Here is a 24,432-nt window from a genome sequence, read left to right on the forward strand (position 1 = left end):
GTCAAACTGGTTTTATTTGATTATATCATAATTCCAGGCAAGACAAATGATAGATGGGCTTAGTCTAAACAAGGAGAAACAAGCTTCATATTCACATGGTGTCTCTAGAACTTTGTGCTGCTGTGGACAAAATGGGGAGAAACTGCCTTTTCAGGGTCACTTAATTTGAAAAACATCTATCTGTGTGCATATGGTGAAACCTATAAAATCCCCTTGGCAATGGGAGACAACTGTGGGCTGAGCTGAGGGTCAGAAGCAGAGCTTCAGACAACATTCAGTCAGTCAGCAAGGTTAGTATACCCCAGTGGTTCCTCACCAGGGAATCGGGCACTTTCTGGATACAGGTTCTATTATCATGACTGGGGAGGTGCTGCTCATATCAGGTTGAGGCCAGGGATGCTGTTAAATGTCCTACAATGCATGGGACGGCACAAAGAAGAAAGAGTTATCAGGCTCCAAATGGCAATAATGCCCCTGAGAAACCCTGGTATTTAGGCCCTCGACTTTTCTCTGCTGGAGGGGTATAACTTTTAAAAATACTTAAGAAAATTTTAAAGCCCTGGCCAGATGGCTTAGTTGTTTAGAGCATCATCATCAACGCACATAGCTTGTTTGTTCGATCCCCCATCAGGGCACATACAGGGACATACTGATGTTCCTCTCTCTAAAATCAATAAATTAAAAAAATTTAAAAAGGCCCTGGCTGGTTGGTTCAGTGGATAAAGCATTGGCCCGGGGTATGGACGTCCTGGGTTTGATTTCCGGTCAGGGCACACAAGAAAAGTGACCATCTGCTTTTTTCCCCTTCCCTCGCCCCCTTCTCTCCCTCTTCCCCTCCTGCAGCCAGTGGCTTGATTGGTTTGAGTATGGCCCCGGGCACTAAGGATAGCTTGGTTGGTCTAAGCATGTCAGCCTCAGGTGCTAAAAATAGTTCAGTTGATTGAGCATAGGCCCCAGAGGGGGGTTGTGGGGTGGATCCTGGTCAGGGGTGCATGTGGGAGTCTGTCTCACTATGTCCCCTCCTCTCACTTAAAAAGAAAATTCTAAATTGTAAAGTATTTATATATATAACATTTTATTATTTTATGTGTTAAATGGTACAGTAACATGGTTGTGCAACCATCATTCCACACTGAAACTCATACCGACTTATTTTAGCCATTTTTAAGTTTACAATTTTGTGGTAGTGAGTACATTGAAAGTATACAACAATCACCTCTGTCTCTGGAACTTTTTCATCATCCCACACAAATACTGTACCCATAGGCAATAACCATTCCTTCTCCCCAGGCCTTGGTAACTTCTACTTCCTGTCTCTATTAATTAGACTATTCTAGATATTTCATAGAAGTAAAATGATTTAATATTTTTTAAATTTGGCTTATTTCACCTAGCATAATATTTTCAAGGTATATCAATATTGTGGCATTTATTAGAACTTCGTTCTTTCTTATGGCTTAATAATATTCCGGTTGTGTGTAGCTACACAAATTGTTTATCCACAGGGTTGTTTCCACCTTTTGGCTATTGTGAAAAATGCTGCAATGAACATCGGTGTTCAAAACCGTTCTGAGTCTATTTTCAATTCTGAGGAGTGAAATTGCTGGGACATACGGTATTTCTATGTTTGGCTTTTTGAGAAACTGCCAATGTACAAACCTTGGATCTTGGAGTAAAAATGAAAAATGGATGAAAGACATTTTGGGGAAATTTAAATATGGATCTTAGCCTGATCAGGCGGTGGCACAGTGGATAGAGCGTCGGACTGGGATGCGGAGGACCCAGGTTCAAGACCCCGAGGTCACCAGCTTGAGCATGGGCTCCTCTGGTTTGAGCAAAAGTTCACCAGCTTGGACCCAAGGCCGCTGACTCGAGCAGGGGGTTACTCAGTCTGTTGAGGGCCTGCGGTCAAGGCACATATGAGGGAGCAATCAATGAACAACTAAGGTGTCACAACGAAAAACTGATGATTGATGCTTCTCATCTCTCTCCTTCCTGTCTGTCTGTCCCTATCTATCCCTCTCTCTGACTCTCTCTGTCACTGTAAAAAGAAAAACAGTGTTTTGAGCAGAACTATGTGACCCAAAGTGGTGTTCTGTGAAGGTGCATCTGTTTACAGGGTTGATGAAATGGCCTGGGGAAGGGACCAGAGACAGCAAAAAGTCTCTGAAGTTTGAGGTGCAATAAGGATGAAGGGATCCAGAATATGCTACTAATAAAGAAGTTTTTCCCCTGAACTCCCCTTTATCTGCCCCAAAGCAGAGCCTCCCAAAAGAACTCAACAGTCGTAAATCTCCCCAGGAGTTTTACAACCAGGGAGGATTGACTGCTATCACCAGAGACTGGAAGTTGGCACCACTGGGATAAGAAATCACCTGAACAAATATTGACACAAAACTATTTTATCTCCCATCCATTCTCCTAGGGGCTCATTCCATTCATCTTTCAAAGTCACTTGTTTTCCCTTCACTGCCCTTTCTCTCTCTCCTGTTCCCTGTTAAGACAGCATATAAGCCCCAAATTCTAACCACTTCTTTGAGTCACATTTTTCTCTGAATTCTCTAGGATGTGAATAAAAATCTGTTTTTTTCTCTTGCCAATCTGTCTTTGTCAGTTTAATTCATAGGACTCCATACTCAGAAATGTTCCCCTCTGACAAGGATCTGATCCCCTCTGACAAGGAGAGGAAATAGTTCCCCTCTGACAAGGATCTGATCGATGCTAAAGGGAGCAGTAATATAAAAATAAAACCTTCCCTTTAACATAAATGAAAACAAGCTTCAGTGACATCTTTTGTTGTGGAGTGGGTGGTGGAGGTTAGCACAGAGATAAGGTTTTCAGACTGGTAAGGTAAGAATTTAGGAACACACCCTGGCTGGATAGCTTGGTTGGTTTGAGCATCCTCAGAAGCACAGAGGTTGCTGGAAATAGATTGATGTTCCTATCTCTTTCCTTTCTTCTCTCGCTAAAATCAATAAATAATTTTTTTTAATACTAAAAAAAATTAGGAAAATGGAATATAGAATGCAACCATTCCACTTATCACATGTGGCTTTAGAAGACAGGAAACCTTAACTTGCCGAGGTCTTCACTATGAATTCTGTTTCAGTAAAACAGTCATCGATACCTATTGGATGCCAATAGACTTGTTAGTTCTGGGTTGACCAATTTTCTGTCTGCTGCATTAGGTTTCCCAGTGTTTCGGTATATAATATTTTCATTCTGAAATACATATTATTTCATGATAAACTACTTCTAATTTTCTTCTTGATGTAGCAGTTAATTGTGCATCTAGGTAGGTTGTGTTAACCGTGGGTTTTTTCCCTGGAATAAGGGGGCCGGACAGAAAATATTATGTAAAGTAGGCGTTCCTGACCAAGTCGGCCCCGCCCCATGCCGGTGGCCCCGCCCCCAGCGCATGCGGCTCCCGACACACTCAACATGGCGCGGCCGGGTCCGCCGAGGCACCTGAGCAGGACGCCAGCGGCGCGTGCCACTCCTGTCATGGCGGACTCCCGGCAAGCTGCGGGCAGCGGGGCTCTGGAAATTTGCGGTCTGGAGCGGATTTTGGAGGCGTTGAAGCTACTGTTGAGCCCGGGAGGTGAGAGGACGGACCTCGGCGCTGGGCCGCATTCGGGACTCTCAGGGCCGCTGGCCTTCCACACGGTGCGCCGCTCAGGCCTCCCCGGGCTTCCGACCCTGAGGCCGCCCCGCCCCGGGGGGCTTTGGGCATGGTTTGTCCAGCCTCATTTTACCCTTAAGGAAACCCAGGCTCAAGGAGGGATGGGATTCGTTGAATACTGATACCGACCAGGGTCTCTTGAGCGCTTATCTTCTGCCAGGCACTGTGGAGGCGCCTGGGTACGTGGTTTCATTCAGTCCTTACGGCCGCCCTCTGAGGCGGGGTCTGCGGGGACAGCGTCAGCGACGAGAAAGTGAGGTCCCTACCTCCTGAGGACGTAGGGGCTAACGTGGACACCGGAGATTTGTGCGAAATGCCAGAGAGTCCCCCAAAAGGAAGCAGTGACGTTTGAGCTGAGTTGGGGGGGGGGGGAGCATTTAGGGATTTACAGTTTGGGACGTATTTACAGTCCCTTTTAATCTTTCGTGGTGACTTGACAAGATCTTCCCAATTTTGAACCCGAGGGATCTTGGGAGTGGGTTAGCCTGGCACTCACCATTGACAGCTGAGGGTACCCAAGCCTCACAGAAGTCATAAGTAACCTGCTTAAGATCATGCGGTCAAATTAGGGACAGGGCGCAGACCTAGAACCGAGGTCTGCGGAACTCCCCTTCTCAGACCAAAGCAAATTATTCCGTGTGGAGCCTCAGATGGAGCTTTGAGACAGGACAGGGTTGGAGTGTTTATTTTGGGGGGAGGGGTTTAGGACGAGCAAGGTAAGGTACATGAAGCCCGGTGAGGTGATGTTCCAAATCTCAAGTTTTCTGATCCGCCCTCACTCTCACTCCCCCACAAACATTTTATCATACCTGGTGGAAGTGAAAAGTTATTATTTTTTTCAAAGTTTTAAAAGAAATTATTTATTGGTTTTAGAGAGAGGAGAGAGCGAGAGAAGGGGGGGTAGTTGCCTCTTGTATGTGCTTTCAAGCGGCAAGCCCAGGGCTTCAAACCCCCGACCTCAGCATTCTGGGTGCATGCTTTATCCATTGTGCCACCACAAGTCAGGCTAAAAGAAGTTATTAATAGTAATTGAGTGCCTAGGAAGTATCCATCCCCTATACCAGGGGTCCCCAAACTTTTTACACAGGGGGCCAGTTCACTGTCCCTCAGACCATTGGAGGGCCGGACTATAAAAAAAACTATGAACAAATCCCTATGCACACTGCACATATCTTATTTTAAAGTAAAAAAAAAGGGAACAAATACAATATTTAAAATAAAGAACAAGTAAATTTAAATCAACAGACTGATCAGTATTTCAATGGGAACTATGCTCCTCTCACTGACTACCAATGAAAGAGGTGCCCCTTCGGAAGTGCGGCGGGGGCCGGATAAATGGCCTTAGGGGGCCGCATGCGGCCCGCGAGCCCTAGTTTGGGGACCCCTGCCCTATACTATGCTGGTTACATAGACATCATTGAATTCTCACTACAATCACATGAGCTGGGTATTACTTGTATTCCATTTTACAGATGTTGGAACCAAGCTTCAGGTACAGTGTCAGAGTGGGAGTCTAGTGAGTGGGCAAAGCTAGGATTTGAATTCAGAAGGCTTTCATTATGGTATGATAACCACTACTTTGCCCTGATGAAGAGGTAAACAGCAAAATAGAGTTTTAACTTGCTAATCGAAAGAGCACTTGTTGTCTACGGCTATATCATACTGAACACTCCCGAACTTCATTGATGAAAGACCTCTAAATCTCAAAGAGTATGTGGTGGAATTACATAAATGAACTCATTTTCCTTATGAGAATCCAAGCATTCCTATTTGAAAAAGAATATTTAGTATGATATTATTTTTTCATATATAGTCTATTATACATTGTGCAAATCTGCCTGTTGCATTCTTTGATCATATCAGCTGCTGAGGAAATTTAAAAATACCTGTGCGTTATGAGTATTCAGATGTCCCTGATGGACAGAGGGGTGTTGAGGAGACAGGATGAAAATATTGATTAAAATTATATCTCTTTGCCCTGGCTGGTTACCTCAATTGGTTAGAGCATTGTCCCAAAATGCCAAGATTGCAGTTTGATCCCTGGTCAAGGTACATACAAGAAGCAACCGATGGCCTAACCAGGCGGTGGCACAGTAGATAGAGCGTCGGACTGGGATGCTGAGGACCCAGGTTTGAGACCCCGAGGTCGCCAGCTTGAGCACGACTCATCTGGTTTGAGCAAAAGCCCACCAGCTTAAACCCAAGGTCACTGGCTCCAGCAAGGGGTTACTTGTTCTGCTGAAGACCCGCGGTCAAGGCACATGTGGGAAAGCAATCAATGAACAACTAAGGTGTTACAACACGCAACGAAAAACTAATGATTGATGCTTCTCATCTCTCTCCGTTCCTGTCTGTCCCTGTCTATCCCTCTCTCTGACTCACTGTCTCTGTAAAATATAAATAAATAAATAAAATTAAGAAAAAAAAAGAAGCAACCAATGAGTGCACAACTGAGTGGAAGAACAAATGAATGCTCCCCTCTCTGCCTCTCTCTAAAATCAATCAATAAAAAAAATTATATCCTGTGGATTAAACAGTTTTTGACCTGTAAATTGACTACCTTTGAGGTAACACTTATGGAGAGTTAACTGTATAGTATTCTATCCTCAATACTGTTAGAGATACAAAAGTGTGTAACAACCTGTGCTCTCAAGCATCTTGTCTGTTTGGGGAGAGGGTACTACTAAACATATAAACCAAAAGACTTTCAAGATGGCAGGATAACTAAGTTATCGAGGGGTGAGGCTGTGGGAGGCCACAGGAGGAGGAAGAATTGAGTCTCGGTGGGAATTACATAGAGAGGAAGAAAGATACCAACAGTCTTTCAGTTTTGAGCCGCCAAAAGTTCTGCTGCATTAAGCATTTTTCTTCCCTTGCCTTTTATTTCTCTTCTCAATCATGGGGCAAAGAAGTATATCTCCATCTCCATTTTTAGAAATTGTGTAAGCAGAATTTGAAAGGGGTTTGTTAATTTTTATTTTTTTTTTGTATTTTTCTGAAGCTGGAAACGGGGAGAGACAGTCAGACAGACTCCCGCATGCGCCCGACCGGGATCCACCCGGCATGGGTGAAGCTCTGCCCCTCCCGGGCGTCACTCTGTTGCGACAAGAGCCACTCGAGCACCTGGGGCAGAGGCCAAGGAGCCATCCCCAGCGCCCGGGCCATCTTTGCTCCAATGGAGCCTCGGCTGTGGGAGGGGAAGAGAGACAGAGAGGAAGGAGAGGGGGAGGGGTGGAGAAGCAGATGGGTGCTTCTCCTGTGTGCCCTGGCCGGGAATCGAACCCGGGACTTCCGCACGCCAGGCCGATGCTCTACCACTGAGCCAATTGGCCAGGGCCAATTTTTGTGTTTTGATTGTAGAAAATGGGGAGCCATCTATCTCAGAAATAGTTTTCTTAAAAAATAACTTTAGCCCTGGCCGGTTGGCTCAGCGGTAGAGCGTCGGCCTAGCATGCGGAGGACCCGGGTTCGATTCCCGGCCAGGGCACACAGGAGAAGCGCCCATCTGCTTCTCCACCCCTCTGCCGCGCCTTCCTCTCTGTCTCTCTCTTCCCCTCCCGCAGCCAAGGCTCCATTGGAGCTAAGATGGCCCGGGCACTGGGGATGGCTCTGTGGCCTCTGCCTCAGGCGCTAGAGTGGCTCTGGTCGCAGCATGGTGACGCCCAGGATGGGCAGAGCATCGCCCCCTGGTGGGCAGAGCGTCGCCCCTGGTGGGCGTCCCGGGTGGATCCCGGTCGGGCGCATGTGGGAGTCTGTCTGACTGTCTCTCCCTGTTTCCAGCTTCAGAAAAGAAAAAAAATAAAAAAAAAATAACTTTATACTAAATATAATTTTACTGCACTCTGTCACTAGCTGAATTATATGAGGGGAAGGGGCTGAAAAACCCAGTAATTTGTAGATAATGAAGCTGTATCATTATTCTTGCATGTCACATTGTTTTGCACTTTGAACTTAATAAAAAGTACCACACAAATCATGAAGTCTGCTTTTAAATGTCACAAAGCACAGACATTTAAATTGGTGATTGGAAAGAATAGCTGATGGTGTTCACGAGAGCAGCATTTTCTTGCATGTAATAGGGATGGTTCTGGGTGGTATGTAGAGAAATATTTGAGGTTGAATAGTGATCAAGAACTTGAATCTGGAGTAAGACTGCACAAGTTGAATATACCCTGGAACTCATAATAATAAGTAATAACAGTCCTTACCTTGCAGAGTTGTTGTGAGGATCAAGTTAAATACATAAAGCACTTAGAACTGTGTATTAGCTATTACTAATTTAAGTTTTTAAAAAATGACTTAATTTGAAGGAATAATTAAATCACAATAGAGCTTATATACTCAGATAAATGGCAGAAATTGTGGAAATGCTATGTGACTGGAATTTGGAAAACATTGTTTTAAGACAGCAGATGATAAGTTTTTGGTTTCAGCATTCTTGTGTACTCTTAAAAATTGCTGAGGACATAAAAGAAATTTTCTGTGGGATATATGTATCAATATTTACTGTATTAGAAATTGAGACCTTGGCCCTGGCTGTTTGGCTTAGTGGATAGAGTGTCAGCAGTTCGATTTTTAATTTTTTGAGGAATCGCCATACAGTTTTCCACAGTGGCTGCACCAGTCTGCATTCCCACCAGCAGTGCAGGAGGGTTCCCTTTCTCCACATCCTTTCCAGCACTTACTCTGTGTTGTTTTGTTGACGAGCGCCATTCTGACTGGGGTGAGGTGATATCTCATTGTGGTTTTAATTTGCATTTCTCTAATGATTAGTGATGTTGAGCATTTTTTTATATGCCTATTGGCCATCTGTATGTCCTCTTTGGAGAAGTGTCTATTCATTTCTTTTGCCCATTTTTTTTTTTTGTATTTTTCTGAAGCTGGAAATGGGGAGGCAGGCAGACAGACTCCCGCATGCGCCCGACCGGCATCCACCCGGCATGCCCACCAGGGGGCGATGCTCTGCCCATCTGGGGCGTCGCTCTGTTCGGACCAGAGCCACTCTAGCACCTGGGGCAGAGGCCAAGGAGCCATCCCCAGCGCCCGGGCCATCTTTGCTCCAATGGAGCCTTGGCTGCGGGAGGGGAAGAGAGAGACAGGAAGGAGAGGGGGAAGGGTGGAGAAGCAGATGGGCACCTCTCCTGTGTGCCCTGGCTGGGAATCGAACCTGGGACTTCCGCACGCCAGGCCGACGCTCTACCACTGAGCCAACCGGCCAGGGCTCTTTCGCCCATTTTTTGATTGGATTGTTTGTCTTCCTGGTATTGAGTTTTACAAGTTCCTTATAAATTTTGGTTATTAACCCCTTATCAGACATATTGTCAAATATATTCTCCCATTGTGTAGTTTGTCTTTTTATTCTGTTCTTATTGTCTTTAGCTGTGCAAAAGCTTTTTAGTTTGATATAGTCTTCACTTGCCTGTGGAGATAAATTGGCAAATATATTGCTGTGAGAGATGTCAGAGAGCTTACTGCCTGTATTTTCTTTCTTTTTTTTTTTTTGTATTTTTCTGAAGCTGGAAACGGGGAGAGACAGTCAGACAGACTCCTGCATGCGCCTGACCGGGATCCACCGGCACGCCCACCAGGGGCGAAGCTCTGCCCACCAGGGGGCGATGCTCTGCCCCTCCGGGGCCTCGCTCTGCCACAACCAGAGCCACTCTAGCGCCTGGGGCAGAGGCCAAGGAGCCATCCCCAGCGCCCGACTGCCTGTATTTTCTAATAAGATGCTTATGGTTTTACGGCTTACATTTAAATCTTTTATCCATTTTGAGTTTATTTTTGTGAGTGGTGTAAGTTGGTGGTCTAGTTTCATTTTTTTGCAGGTAGCTGTCCAATTTTCCCATCACTATTTGTTGAAGAGGCTGTCTTTACTTTAATGTAAGCTCTTACCTCCTTTGTCAAATATCAGTTGTCCATAAAAGTGTGGGTTTATTTCTGGGTTCTCAGTTCTGTTCCATTGATCTATATGCCTGTTCTTATGCTAGTACCAGGCTGTTTTGAGTACAATGAACTTGTAGTATAATTTGATATCCGGAAGTGTGATACCTCCCACTTTATTCTTCCTTTTCAAGATTGCTGAGGCTATTCGTGTTCTCTTTTGGTTCCATATAAATTTTTGGAATATGTGTTCTATATCTTTGAAGTAAGTCATTGGCATTTTAATCGGTATTGCATTGAATTTATAAATTGCTTTGGGTAATATAGACATTTTAATGATGTTTATTCTTCCTAACCATGAGCACGGTATATGCTTCCACTTGTTTGTTTCTTCCGTGATTTCTTTTATCAATGTTTTATAATTTTCCGAGTGCAAATAATGTCTTATTAACATGAAAATACTTTTGACCTTGCAGACTCCTGAGAGAATCTTGGGAAACCCTCTCAAAACCCCAGTCCTTGTACCACACTGAGAACTGCAGCTTTAAGGGAATGCCTTTATTTTCAAGTAGATTTTACTTCTATCACCAGTAGAGGGCAGAGAAGACTACTTTATTATGGGGCTCTTGATAAACAGCTTTTGTTTTATCACTTTCTTTGTGTCCCATGTTTGGGTTCAAAGATCTTATAAAGTCACAGGAAGTCATGTAGAGTTGTTTAGTGATCTCACTGGTTAGTAGCAACAAGCTGTGAAAGCACTTATTCTCATTTCAGGTATTTTTAGCCAGAGGAACCACATATTCATGCCTGTGGGTCAGAACACTTACCTGGACAGAGAAGTACTGGCAAATTCTTCTCGTTCTCATTATTTTTAAAGAACAATATTATTGTATCTTTTATTTTTATGAAGTAGTTTATATTCTTTATAGTACAGCTTAAAACTATATAGAGAAACTAAAGAAAATTAAAATGGCCTTAATCCCACTATTTAGAGATTGCATTTTGGGAAATACTTTTTTTTTTTACAAGGTTTCATATACTACCTACTTTTAAAATAACTATTTTGCTTTTTTAAAATATATTTTTCCAAAGCAGGAAGGCAGAGAGACAGACTCCCGCATGTGCCCACCCGGGATCCATTCGGCATGCCCACCAGGGTGTGATGCTCTGCCCATCTGGGGTATTGCTCCATTGCACCCGGAGCCATTAGGCTAAGGCCGTGGAGCCGTCCTCAGTGCCTGGGCCAGCTTTGCTCTAATGAAGCCTTGGCTGTGGGAGGGGAAGAGAGAGATAGAGAGGAAGGAGAGTGGGAAGGGTGGAGAAGATGATGGGTGCTTCTCCTGTGTGCCCTGACCGGGAATTGAACTAGGGACTTTTACATGCCAGGCCAATGCTCTACCGCTGAGCCCACATGCCGGGTCAGTGCTCTACCACTGAGCCAACCTGCCAGGGCCTTTTTTTTTTTTTTTTTTTTAGTACAGAAACAATATATACTCACTATAAAATTTAAAAAATAGCCCTGGCCGGTTGGCTCAGCGGTAGAGCGTCGGCCTAGCGTGCGGAGGACCCGGGTTCGATTCCCGGCCAGGGCACACAGGAGAAGCGCCCATTTGCTTCTCCACCCCTCCGCCGCACTTTCCTCTCTGTCTCTCTCTTCCCCTCCCGCAGCCAGGGCTCCATTGGAGCAAAGATGGCCCGGGCGCTGGGGATGGCTCTGTGGCCTCTGCCCCAGGCGCTAGAGTGGCTCTGGTCGCAATATGGCGACGCCCAGGATGGGCAGAGCATCGCCCCCTGGTGGGCAGAGCGTCGCCCCTGGTGGGCGTGCCGGGTGGATCCCGGTCGGGCGCATGCGGGAGTCTGTCTGACTGTCTCTCCCCGTTTCCAGCTTCAGAAAAATGAAAAAAAAAAAAAAAAAAAAAAAAAAAAAAAAAAAATTTAAAAAATAAAGCCAAAGAGAAAGATTCCTATTTGCTCCTTACTATTCTTTTCTCTTTTTATAGATAACTCACTTTAGTTTTTAATTTGTTTTTTCACTGTTTTTTTTAAACAAAAGCAAATAATTTATTCCATATCCCCTTCCATTCTCACACAAAAGGTAGCATACTATATACATTGTTCTATCCTTTACTTTTAAATTTTAATGTCTTAAGATCACTGCACAGTGTTACACTAAAAATTTTCCTTTTCCTTTTTGCAAGTAATCCATTATGTGGATATACATTGTTTATCTAATCAGCTTTCTATTAATGAACATTTAGTTTCAAGTTTTTTGTTAATATAAGAACCACTATAATGAATTTCTTGTGTATATGTCATTTTTGCCTGTATATCATAGATTCCTAAAAGTGGAACTACTGGGCCAAACGTTAAATACCTATGTAATTTTGCTAGATATTGCCAAATTTCTCTCCTTGGGAAGGTACCATGTAATTCTTACCAACAATGTATGATAGCGTGTATTTCCCCCAAACCTTGCTACATCCATCATGTGTTATAAAACTTGGATTTTAGCCTGTTGGTAGATGGGAAATGCCATTTTAATATAGGCTTAATTTACCTTTCTTTTAGGAGCAAAGCTGATCATATTTTTTTTCTTTTCTTTTTTTGTGTGACAGAGACAGAGAGAGACAGAGAGAGGGACAGATAGGGACAGACAGACAGAAAGGGAAAGAGATGAGAAGCATCAATTCTTCATTGTGGCTCCTTAGTTCATTGATTGCTTTCTCATATGTGCCTTGACCGGGGGGCTACAACAGAGTGAGTAACCCCTTGCTCAAGCCAGCAACCTTGGGTTCAATGCTGGTGAGCCTTGCTCAAACCAGATGAACCCGTGTTCAAGCTGGCGACCTTAGGGTTTCAAACCTGGGTCTTCTGTGTCCCAGTCTGACACTCTATCCACTGTGCCACCGCCTGGTCAGGCTGATCATATTTCTGTGTTTAAAAGTCATTTGTATTTTTTCCGTAAACTTCATATCTAAAATGAACTCTGTTCACTTTAAAATATATTTAATGAACATGTCATTAAATCATGTTCAATATAATTTAATGGCTGCACCTAGAACAGTTTGACTAAATCAATGTTTGGAGGTAAATGTTCAGCTTCCTAAATTTCTGTTCTGGCTGCAATTGAAGCCCAGGGTGATAATTAACACATGGCCTCTGCCTTCAGATCACAAGTGGAATAGAAATAAACTAGGTGAAATATAACGTGTTAGGGATACTGTTCTAACTGCATCCAAAGTGTTGTGGGAAGGGAGGAAATGTGGTCTTGAATTCTGCCTAGGCTGGGGTGCACAGTTAGGGGAGGCTTTCTGGAGGCAATGATGTTGAGCCAGGCCTCAGAGGATGAACTGGAGTGGGCAAGGCATTCCTGCAACAGGAAGTACAATTCATTTCCATGTGTATTATCTCTCTCTCTCTCTCTCTTCTTTTAAAGGATCAGGCTCAAGTTCACTACAGATTACCAAACATGACGTCTTGTTGGCTACTTTAAAATCTAACCTGTCTGCTTTGGAGGACAGATTTCTTCAGGATCCTCACTGGAAGAAATTGAAACTCCTCAGAGATGAAATTGCTAATAAGGCAGAATGGCCCCAAAACTCTGTGGATGTCACCTGGAATTTTACCTCTCAAACCTTACTATTGCTCTTGTGCTTGAAGGAAACCATGGTCCACCTTGCAGCCGATTTCACTCCAGGTAAACCCAACCCCAAAACTCCGGAAGCTGCTCCTGCCCTGAGCCCAGATACACTTAGTATCTCACAGCAGAAGACTGTCCAGTCAGTTTTGCAGTTTGTGGTCACCTTGGGTGTCTGCCCCTATCTCATGCCTGGTGTCGGAGTCCCTTTGAGATGCAGGACCGAGTTTGGGGCTGTTGTTCAAGACGTGGTGTGTCTCGATGCTGCCCCCGATGCGACCCAGAGACTGTATACCAGCTGCAGGGTCCTCCTAAATGTTGCCCAGCACGCATCTCTGGGGAGCTTGATTTTCTGCCGCCATTTTGGGGATATTGCAGCAGGTCTGTGCCAACTGGGATTCTGCCCACCCAAGAGAAAACCACTGAAACCTGAGGAAGAGGTAAATATATGTTGAGAGAGAGTGTGTGGGTATGTCTGTGTAAGTCTGTATGACTGTGTGTATATATTTGTGTGTGGTTATAAAAGATAATTCTTATTTCTTTGGAAAGGGACTGATGGAAAGATCTAGGATTCCTATTCAGTGTCAAAGCATATCCAGTAGATCAGTGAATCCTTTTAGGGTGTTGGAGCTTTCATCTATTAGATGCTAGTCCTTTGCATGCCTGGGGAGTCCATTTCACCTGTCCCTTCTTGTCATTTTATGGAACAGCTATTGCAGGGTCTTTCTTTGAGCTTCTGTTTTCTTTTTTATAAAATTGTATAACAATACCTTCCTTGGAAGGTGGTTGTGAGGATTAAAGTTAATGTGTATAAAGTATCTAGCCCAATCCCCAATAGTGCTCATCAAAAAGTAATTACTACTACTATTAGTATTAAACTATTCATAGCTCCTTCATTAAGTTCTTGGGAGGACTAAACGAGATAAAGTAGATAAAGCACCTGGTTCACTGCTTAATTCAGTCAATGTTTGTTGTCATTATTAGTTGTTAGGAGTATGTGCCTGTGTTTTGCTGACACTCAGTAGGTAAGGATTTGAGTATCTGGACTATGAAAGTGCTGTGGAAATTACAGAAGTGTAAGACATAGTCCTTTTCTCAAATAGCTCCCACATTAATTGGGAAGACAAGACTCACAAGTATAACATTACAGGGACCACTACTTCAGCATAGGTCCTCTCCCCATGAGAGGACCACCAGCATCAGCGTAGGAACCTGGCCAGAAGAAGCTATTGTATATAAATGTAATGAGAGTCAGTGCAGCTCAAATGCCTGCACTGGTAATTTCTTAGCTGCTGCAGCCAGATCTCATAATACCCACCCACTTCATTTCTGTCACCTTTCCATGTCACCTTCCAACTGGTTTCTGTTCTGTTTGTTTCCTTTTCTATTCTCTCAACTGCCTGTGCTCACTAACATTTACCTAAAAACCACTATCATTTGAGCAATGCAGGAATTTATGAGCTCCCCAGTACCTTTATGTTAGGTGGAGCAGAGTGCTGTGCTCTTTACAACAGGGTATGAATCTTGACAATTCTGTCAATTCCAGTTGCCTGTACTTCCCTAAGTTAGGGGCATCTGATTGACAAATTTTATTGCTGTTGCTGGGGCTAAGCAGTGCTTCAGGGGTCTCCAGGGGGAGAGAGACAAGAAAGGGAAGTACACAGAAAAGTCCAAATAGGAAGGCATGCCCTGGCCCGATAGCTCGGTTGGTTAGAGCGTCATCCCAAAGTGTATAGGTTGCAGGTTCAAATCAGGATTTGAACATACAGGAGCATATACAGGAAATCAGGGCATATACAGGAGCAGATCAATGTTTCTCTCTCTCCCTCCCTCCCTTCCTCCCTTCCTCCTTCCCTCCCTCCCTCCCTCCTTCCTTCTCTTCCCTCCTTCCTGCTTCCTCCCTCCTTCCTTCTCCCTCCCTCTTTCCTTCTCCTCCCTCCTTCCTTCTCCTTCTCTCCTTCCTCCTCCTTCCCTCCTTCCTCCTCCCTCCCTCCTTCCTCTTCCCTCCCTCCTTCCTCCTCCCTCCCTCCTTCCTCCTCCCTCCCTCCTTCCTCCTCCCTCCCTCCTTCCTCTTCCCTCCCTCCTTCCTTCTCCCTTCCTCCTTCCTTCTCCCTTCCTCTTTCTTCCTCCCTCCTTCCTTCCCTTTTTCTCCCTCCCTCCCTCCTTCCTTCTCCTTCCCTCCCTCCTCCCTCCCTCTTGCTCCCTCTCCCTTCCCTTCCTCTCTCACTAAAATCAATAAATAAAAATTAAAAATTAAAAAAAAAGGAAGGCAGGAAAAGAAGTAGACAGAAGCAGAGATGTGCTGGGTGTCATCATGAAGCTAGACAAGCCCCGGCTCTAGCTGTTGCCCTAAGCCACTCCTGTACCCAGTTCGCTAAATGATAATGGCAGCACCCTGAGAGCTTGACTCAGTTACCAAAGGGGGACTGTGCTGTTGAGGCCCAAGGGGGCCCAATAAATAGCACCTGTTTTTGCTGCCCAAGTTCTGAATGAACCAAAGGACATTTAACAGAGTACAAGAGCTGAAAAGTAAAAGAAAAACACCTTTATTACCCATAAATTCAAAGCTGGAGGCTATGGCTTCTAGACAAATGGGCTTCCCAACAGTGAATTTCAGAATTAGACACGCTTACTACTCCCCAGTTTTAAGGAGCTAGAAAACTGCAGCGCCTCTGCCCCATGGCAGGGGATATACCTGTAAAACCGACAGCAAGGAAGAGCAGAACAGAACGTGCACTCGCTCTTAAGCCTGAGCTGTGCATGCCAGAACCAGCCAGTAAGCAAGTGTATTCCCAGCTCACTATTCAGGTAAGTCAATGAGATCTCCTCCCCAGAGGTGAGCGAGGGGATGGAGAGAGGACCGGGAGAATTTCAGTGTTAGAGTTTCCCCTAGGTGGAAGGAAATCAGAAGCCTTTTTCCTTCTCCCCTCACGAGTGTCTTCGTCCAGTATTGTAAAACATTACCTTCTGTTGCCTGCCCGGTTTGTATTCCACTAAAACCAAGTACATGTTTCTTTTAGGTATTAACCCAAGAGGAAAGAGCCCTATCTAGGGAGGCCTTGAGAGACATCTTGGATCAAGTGTATCAACCATTAGCAGTTCGAGAATTACTTATCCTCCAGGGAGGACCACCCCAGGTAGGTACTCAGGCCTGAGGACTCTTGGTGAATCATTAATGATAATGTGCAGTGTGCTGTCTTCTCCTGGGAAGTTTGATAACCTAATTAAATCTTATTTTATCTTTTAGATCATTAAATGGTATTTGTAAAACTAAATTTCACTGATCCTTAGGATAACTTTAAAGTATTTTTTGTTTTCTGACAGAGACAGAGAGAGAGTCAAAGAGAAGGGCAGATAGGGACAGACAGACAGTAAGGGAGAGAGATGAGAAGCATCAGTTCTTCATTGTGACACCTTAGTTGTTCATTGATTGCTTTCTAATATATGCCTTGACCCTAGGAGCTTCTGCAGAGCAAGTGACCCCTTGCTTAAGCCAGCATCCTTGGTCTTCAAGTGAGTGACCTTTGGGCTGGAGCCAGCAACCATGGGGTCATGTCTATGATCCCACACTCAAGCCAGCGACCCTGAACTCAAGCCGGATGAGCCCGTGCTCAAGATGGTGACTTCGGGGTTTCGAACCTGGGTGCTCCGTGTCCCAGTCTGATGCTCTATCCACTGCACCACCGCCTGGTCAGGCTAAAGGATTTTTTTTTTTACAGAGACAGAGAGAGAGTCAGAGAGAGGAACAGATAGGGACAGACAGACAGGAACGGTGAGAGATGAGAAGCATCAATCATCAGTTTTTCGTTGCGACACCTTAGTTGTTCATTGATTGCTTTCTCATATGTGCCTTGACTGTGGGCCTTCAGCAGACCGAGAAACCCCTTGCTCGAGCCAGCGACCTTGGGCTTAAACTGGTGAGCTTTGCTCAAACCAGATGAGCCCACGCTCAAGCTGGCGACCTTGGGGTCTCAAACCTGGGTCCTCTGCATCCCAGTCCGACGCTCTATCCACTGCGCCACTGCCTGGTCAGGCAGGATTTCTTTTAAATGGAATAATGGACACTGTTCCCAAGAATATGGCAGTTTTATTTAAAATATATTTTATTCATTCTGAAACTAGATATTTTTAAGCTAAAATTTGGTTGTTTGACAATACGTTCTTTGGGAAGAAAATATTTGGACATTTTATTCTTTGAATGGAGTATTTGAAGTCAAGAAATTAAAATTAGAGCTATTATTGGGACTGTTTTTAGCTCCTTTGAAAAATCTAATAGTACATATTCCACTGGGCATAAGATAGTTTCTTTTTCTTCCTTAAAAATAATTATTTATCTGAAATGGCTGAATCTGATGATGTAGATGGGAATTATCTAGTATTTGCTTTTAGGACCTAAATTTTTGTTATGATCTAGGTGAGTAAAGTGTGAGGGGCCATAGGAATTGTCTGTCAGTCAGGAATAAGGACCAGTTAAAGCTGGCAACAAAGGTATCTCCCAGTTGAAATCATCTCATCCCTAGAACATTACTATAGTGCCCCCTGCCCAGTTGGGCTTCTCTGTCCTCACATAGTGCTTTTCTGAATGAGTCCACAGTTTGCCAGATTAAACAAAATACATTATAATGATCACATGGTAAAAAGCAGAGACTCTGGAGTTAGGCATACTGGGATTCAACTCCAGTGTGCAGTTGTATAAATTAGTAAACCTTTCCATCCCTCAATTTCCTTATCCATAAAATGGAGATGACAACAGTACCTTTTTTTATAAATCCCTTTTGAGATTATGTGGGAAGGTTCTTAGCACAGTCCCTGGCAATCGTACCCCTGTCAATAAATGGTAATTATTACTCCTCCTTAACTAAAAGAGAGGACAGGTTAGTTAGGGTTACATGTTTCAACCACTAATTTTTGTGCTTCCATCATTAAGTGCAGTGATTGACAGCAAAATGATTAACATTTTTGCTTAAAATAAGGGACACCAATTTTTTTTTTTTTTTTGTTCTTTGATGGCCCTGCAGAGCTCTCAAAAAGGAGCCCTTGAAGAAATCTAACTCTTTCTTGAAATTGCTGCGCCACAAGGAATCACAGGAGATAAGACCATGTAGGCAAGGACTAGCGTGCCCTCTCACTGTCATGAACTGTCTTCCTGGTGAAGAGTAATGTTCATAGGAATCTTCTTTGGAAGCTAGGTTCAACTGGAAGGACTGCATTCAGAGATTGACCACATTTCTTTTTTTTTTCTTTTTTGAACAGAGGCAGAGAGAGACAGAGAGAGGGACAGATATGGACAGACAGACAGGAAGGGAGAGAGATGAGAAGCATTGATTTTTCATTGCAGCACTTAGTTGTTCATTGATTGTTTTCTCACATGTGCCTTGACCAGGGGGTGGGGGCTGCAGCAGAGCGAATGACCCCTTGCTCAAGCCAGCGACCATGTGATCATGTCTATGATCCCACACTCAAGCTGGTGAGGTTTCAAACCTGGGTCCTCCGCATCCCAGTCCTACGCTCTATCCACTGCACCACTGCCTGGTCAGGCAAGAGATTGAGTTTCCCAAATCTGTATTTTATTCACTGATGTGTTTATCTATTTCTGGGTTTGAAACTTCACTTGCTGTTTCACTTGAAGTTTTACTATATTTTTACTTTCTTACAAGTGATGCTGTGCCTGACAAGGTGGTGGCTCAGTGGATAGAGCTATCAGCCTCGGATGCTGAGGACCCAAATTCAAAACCCTGAGGTCACCGGCTTGAGCGTGGGCTCACTAGCTTGAGCATGGGGTCATACATATGACTCCAAGGTCGCTGGCTTGAGCAAGGGGTTAATGGCTCAAGCTGGAGCCCCCTCCCCTCCCCATCAAGGCACATATGAGAAAGCAATCAATGAACAACTAAGATGCCGCAACAAAGAATTGATGCTTCTCATCCCTTTCCCTTCTTGTCTGTTTGTCTGTCTGTCTGTCTCTCTCTCTCTTTCTCTCGCTAAAAAACAAAGGTGATGCTACCTGACTTGTGGTGGCTCAAGGGATAAGGTGTTGACCTGGAACACTGAGGTTGCCTATTCAAAGCCCTAGGCTTGCCTGGTCAAGGCACTTAATGAGAACAGCATGAGTTGATGCTTCCCACTCTACCCCCTTCCCCATCTCACTTTCTCTCTCTCCCTGTCTCCTTTCTTTCTAAAATCAATAAATGGGGCTGACCTGTGGTGGCGCAGTGGATAAAGCGTCGACCTGGAACGCTGAGGTCGCCAGTTCAAAACCCAGGGTTTACTGGGTCAAGGCACATATGGGAGTTGATGCTTCCTGCTCTTCCCCCCTTTCTCTCTCTCTCTTTCTCCCCCCCCTCTCTTCTCTAAAATGAATAAAAATAAATAAATAAAATAAAATCAATAAAATCTTTAAAAGAAGTTGATAATATTTTTTAAGTGATGCTGCAGAAGATTTTGTAAAGGAGAGTTTTTTGGTTTGTTCTTTTGAAGTCTGTATAGCATACTGTTCATTATCAGTCTGTCTCAGTGTATATATGTTTTAATAATTTCTGCACATCTTATCTATTTCACATGACATTCAGTTCGTGCCTTTCCCTTCCTTTTTCAGTCCTGCACAGATGTGAAGACACAGGTGAGGTGTCGGGCCCCAGCTTGGCTTCGGCGTTTGTGTGGGCAGCTGCTCTCTGAAAGGTTGATGAGACCCAGTGGTGTTCAGGCAGTGGTCCAGGGCATTTTGGAAGGAGCAGGTGGTAAGAAATAAAACATTCCTGTTACTTTGATATTCATTTGCCTTCGAGTCAGAGTGAATTATTGATCTTTAACATTTGCCTTTAAAACCTGACTGAGATTACACTGGATCTTTGTGGAGATTAGGAGGTTAGACTTGGAAGTTAAACCTTAATGAATTTCTTTTCCAAAGAAACTCATTTTCTTGCTTTATTTCTAAAAAAGCCATAATACACAGCTCATACTGTTGAATGATACTGTCAGTTGTTCCAAATGATTTATAATATCAGAGGAAAACATTGCATAAGAAGTTTAAGTAAAACCCTAAAGGCAATGTTAAATTCTCAGTGAGAAAAGGGTTTTGTAGCAGGATGCTAAGAGGACTTCGCTTCCAGACTTAAAACACAGGATCATTATGTTAAAACTGGATATACCTTAGAGATGCACACTTTGAAGTTTTAAATTCATTCCCACAATTATAGTCTATAAGTCCCTATTGATAGAAAAAAGTTAATTATGCTAAGCATAGTAGTAGTTTTTCTTTTATATTTTTTTGTTTTATTTGTTTATTTATTTTTTTAATTAATTTTAATGGGGTGACATATTTATTTAATTTTGAGAAAGAGAGAGGGACAGACAGACAGGAAGGGAGAAAGATGAGAAGCATCAATTCTTTGTTGCAGCACCTTAGTTGTTCATTGATTGCTTTCTCATATGTGCCTTGACCAGGGGGCTCTATCTGAGCCAGTGACCTCTTACTCGAGCCAGCTACACCCAAGCTGGTGATCCTGTGCTCAAGTCAGCAACCTCAGGATTTCCAACCTAGGTCCTCAGTGTCCCAGGCCAACGCTTTATCCACTGTGCCACCACTTGGTCAGGCTTCATATTCCTTTTGGGCTTCTTAGAACCCAAGGCTTATAGTTTTTATGATATTTGAAAATTTCTCAGGTATTATCTTCTAATATTCTTTTCTGTCCTCTCTTCTCTTTTTCTGGAATTTAAATTACACCTAATATGATGCTTAATATTGTCCTACAAGTTACTGATGCCCTGTTTATTTATTTTTTCCTCTTTGTATTTCATTTTACATAATTTTTATTGCTCTCTGTTAAAGTCCACTGATCTTTTCTCCTGTAGTGTCTACCTTTCAGTGTATTTTTTGTTTCAGATTTTCTTTTTCATTCTTTTTTTTTTTTAAGTGAGAGGAGGAGAGACAGACTCCTGCATACACCCTGACCAGGATCTACCTGGCAACACCTCTCTGGGGCCAATGCTTGAATTAACCAAGCTATGTTTAGCACCTGAGGCTAATGTGCTTGACCAGCCAAGCTATCCTCTGTTCTGGGACTAAGGGTCGAACCAGCTGAGCCACTGGCTGGGCTATGGGAGGGGAAGAGGGAGAGAAATGGGAGCAAGAAGGAAAGAGATAGCCACTTCTCTTGTGTGCCCTGACTGAGAATTGAACCCAGGTTGTCCATATGCCAGGCTGACACTTTATCTACTGAGCCAGTGGCCAGTGCCAGATATTTTCTTTTCCATTAGTAGAAGTTCAATTTGGTTCTTTTAAAAAGTGTTTTAATTTCTCTCCCTATTATGATCATTCTTTCCTTTACCTTTTTGAAAATAGGGAATAAATTTATAATAGCTATTTTAATATCTTTGTTTCCTAATCTTGTTATCTCTGGGGTTTTTTCCTTGGGTTTTTTGTTTGTTTGTTTGTTTGTTTGTTTGTTTAGGTGAGAAGAGGGGCGGGGGAGATAATGATAGTGAGGCAGACTCCCGCATGTACTCCGACTAGGATCCACCCAGCAGCCCCATCTGGGGCCAATGCTCGAGTTCCGAGCTCTTTTTAGTGCCTGAGGCTAACATGCTTGGACTGACCAAGCTATCCTCACCACCCAGGGCTGATGCTTGAACCAACCAAGCCACTGACTGCAGGGGGTTAAGAGAGAGAGAAGCAGAAGAGGAAGGGAAAGAGAAGCAGATGGTTACTTCTCTTGTGTACTCTGACTGGGAATCGAACCTGGGATGCCCACATGCTGGGCTGATGCTCTACCCACTAAGTCACTGGGCAGGGCCATCATCTCTGTTTTTATGGGGCTGTTTTCTATTGATTTTTTCTCCTGATTATTGGTCATATATATTTTTTTTAATTGATTGACTTCAGAGAGACAGAGAAAGGAAGGGAAAGGGAAGCATTCATTTGTTGTCCCACTTAGTTGTATATTCATCAGTTGTTTCGTGTATATGCCCTGACCAGGATCAAACCCACAACCTTGGTGTTTCCGACAATGCTCTAACCGACTGAGCTAACCAGCCAGGGCTGGGTCATAATTTTTTGCTTCTTTGTATGTCTGGTAATTTTTTTTAATTGAGATGCTATTCATATACCATAAAATTCACTCTTTTTAAAGAGTACATTTCAGTGGTTTTTAGTATATTCACAAAGTTCTTGGAATCAAATTGATTCTAAGAAAATCAGCTGCATCCCAGAACAAAGCCTAACAAAGGAAAACAACAAAATCTAGCGCCCAACAATGAAAATAATCAGTATCTAATTCCAAACATTTTTATCATTTATCCTCCAAAAAACCCTCATACCCATTAGCAATTATTCCCCGTCACCCCCTCCTCCCATCCCTTATAAGCACTAATCTACTTTCTAACTCAGTGGATTTGCCTGATCTGGATATTTCATCCAAATGTAATTATACAATTTGTGGTCTTTGTGTTTGGCTTCATTCACTTAGCATCATGTGTCTGAGGTTAGCCATGTTGTACATGAATCAGTCCTTCATCCCTTTTTCCTACTGAATTATATGTATATGCCTGGTAATTTTTGAATGGATACTGATTAGTTTTATTGTTGGGTGTTAGATTTTGTTGTTTTCTTTTGTTAGACTTTGTTCTGAGATCCAACTGATTTTCTTAGAATCAGTTTGATCCCCTTGATTCTGGCTTTTTTTTTTTGAGAATTTTTTTTTTCTTTTTTCCTTACAGAGACAGAGAGAGAGTCAGAGAGAGGGATAGACAGGGACGGACAGAAAGGAACGGAGAGAGATGAGAAGCATCAATCATTAGTTTTTCGTTGCGAGACCTTAGTTGTTCATTGATTGCTTTCTCATATGTGCCTTGACCATGGGCCTTCAGCAGACCGAGTGACCCCTTTCTCAAGCCAGTGACCTTGGGGCCAAGGTGACGAGCTTTGCTCAAACCAGATGAGCCCACGCTCAAGCTGGCGACCTCAGGGTCTTGAACCTGGGTCCTCCGCATCCCTGTCTGACGCTCTATCCACTGCGCCACTGCCTGGTCAGGCTTGAGAACTTTTATAAAAGTTTTTTTGAGCCAAACTGAAGACATGTGCCAGGGAGCAAGATCTCAAATGCTCCTTGATCCTGGCTTTTAAGCCTTATTACTGTGGGCCTAGAGCAGCCTTTAATCTGAGGGAATTTGGCCCCACTACTAAGGCAATTAAGCCTTCTGAGATTTTCCTTGATGCCCTGTAGTGGGCGGCCTCTCTGTGCTCACTAGTGGAAACACAAACTATTCTCAGTCCTGTGTGAACTCTGGGGATTTTTTCCCCTATTCCATTCTGGTGGTTCTTGCCCCAACCTTTGGGTTTTTTTCCTCACACACATGATTACATGATTCAGATAAAGAGAAATAGTAATATTAATAGTAATGAACACTGAGAAGCTAGCACAGCAAGCCGGCAAATAATACCAATTCATTCAATGTTATTTCCCTGTGATGTTGATGAGATGCCTTCTTTTATATCAATTAGCCTATAGTAAAATTGGTTTCTTTATACATATGAATCACTTAAAGTCACAGAACCTATTGATGATATTGAGGACTTACTGTATCCAAATCACATGTGTACTATATCAATGATTAAGTGCTATTTTTTTTCTCTGAACTTCTCAGAAACCAACATCAAAAGAAAAGTGCAGAGGGGTAGGTTATCTTATAGAAGAAATAAACAATTTTCAGCAGAGAAGGAACACTTTTTACCCTAAATTTTAAAGACATTGTATGGGAAACTGTTTCTGACATCTCTGTCCATTGCTGACAGCAGGGGCGGCTGGTGGGAGCGATGCTGAGGCCACGGCTGCGCACTGGAAGAAGTGCGACTTGACTGCAAAGATTTTGGCCTCTTGTCCCCAGCAGTCTCTTTCACCAGAGGATTACTACAGGGATATCTGCCCCCAGGTAAATAATCTTGTTTCTTTTGAACATTTGAGGATCAACTGCTTACTTACAGAAAGAGGATTTGTCATGTTCATGTAACATTGAAGTAAAAGCAATATAATATTTATGCAGTATAATATTTATTATTCAGTGAGTGGCCCCTATTTTTTTTTTTTTTTTTTTTTTACAGAGACAGAGAGAGAGAGTTAGAGAGAGGGATAGATAAGGACATACAGACAGGAACGGAGAGATGAGAAGCATCAATCATTAGTTTTTCATTGTACATTACAACACCTTAATTGTCCATTGATCGCTTTCTCATATGTGC

The 24,432-nt window shown here is 43.4% G+C and overlaps 1 protein-coding gene across 4 annotated transcripts in view; it reads left to right on the top strand.

Annotated features, from left to right (window-relative positions):
* The first annotated feature begins 3,455 nt into the window (after nucleotides 1-3,455).
* Nucleotides 3,456-24,432, top strand: part of TANGO6 (transport and golgi organization 6 homolog) — a 197,873-nt gene continuing 176,896 nt past the window's right edge. For all 4 annotated transcript variants that reach the window (XR_010746947.1, XM_066348127.1, XM_066348130.1 and 1 more), the window contains exons 1-5: nucleotides 3,456-3,601; nucleotides 12,999-13,639; nucleotides 16,220-16,336; nucleotides 19,795-19,936; nucleotides 23,989-24,125. Coding sequence is in view for 3 of the 4 variants with exons in the window: in XM_066348127.1 (XP_066204224.1) it covers nucleotides 3,505-3,601; nucleotides 12,999-13,639; nucleotides 16,220-16,336; nucleotides 19,795-19,936; nucleotides 23,989-24,125 (1,134 nt within the window). In the remaining variant the exon portion in view is untranslated. The remainder of the gene's footprint in view (nucleotides 3,602-12,998; nucleotides 13,640-16,219; nucleotides 16,337-19,794; nucleotides 19,937-23,988; nucleotides 24,126-24,432) is intronic.

This window comes from Saccopteryx leptura, chromosome 9 (assembly GCF_036850995.1).
Source record: "Saccopteryx leptura isolate mSacLep1 chromosome 9, mSacLep1_pri_phased_curated, whole genome shotgun sequence".
Classification (NCBI taxonomy): Eukaryota; Metazoa; Chordata; class Mammalia; order Chiroptera; family Emballonuridae; genus Saccopteryx; species Saccopteryx leptura.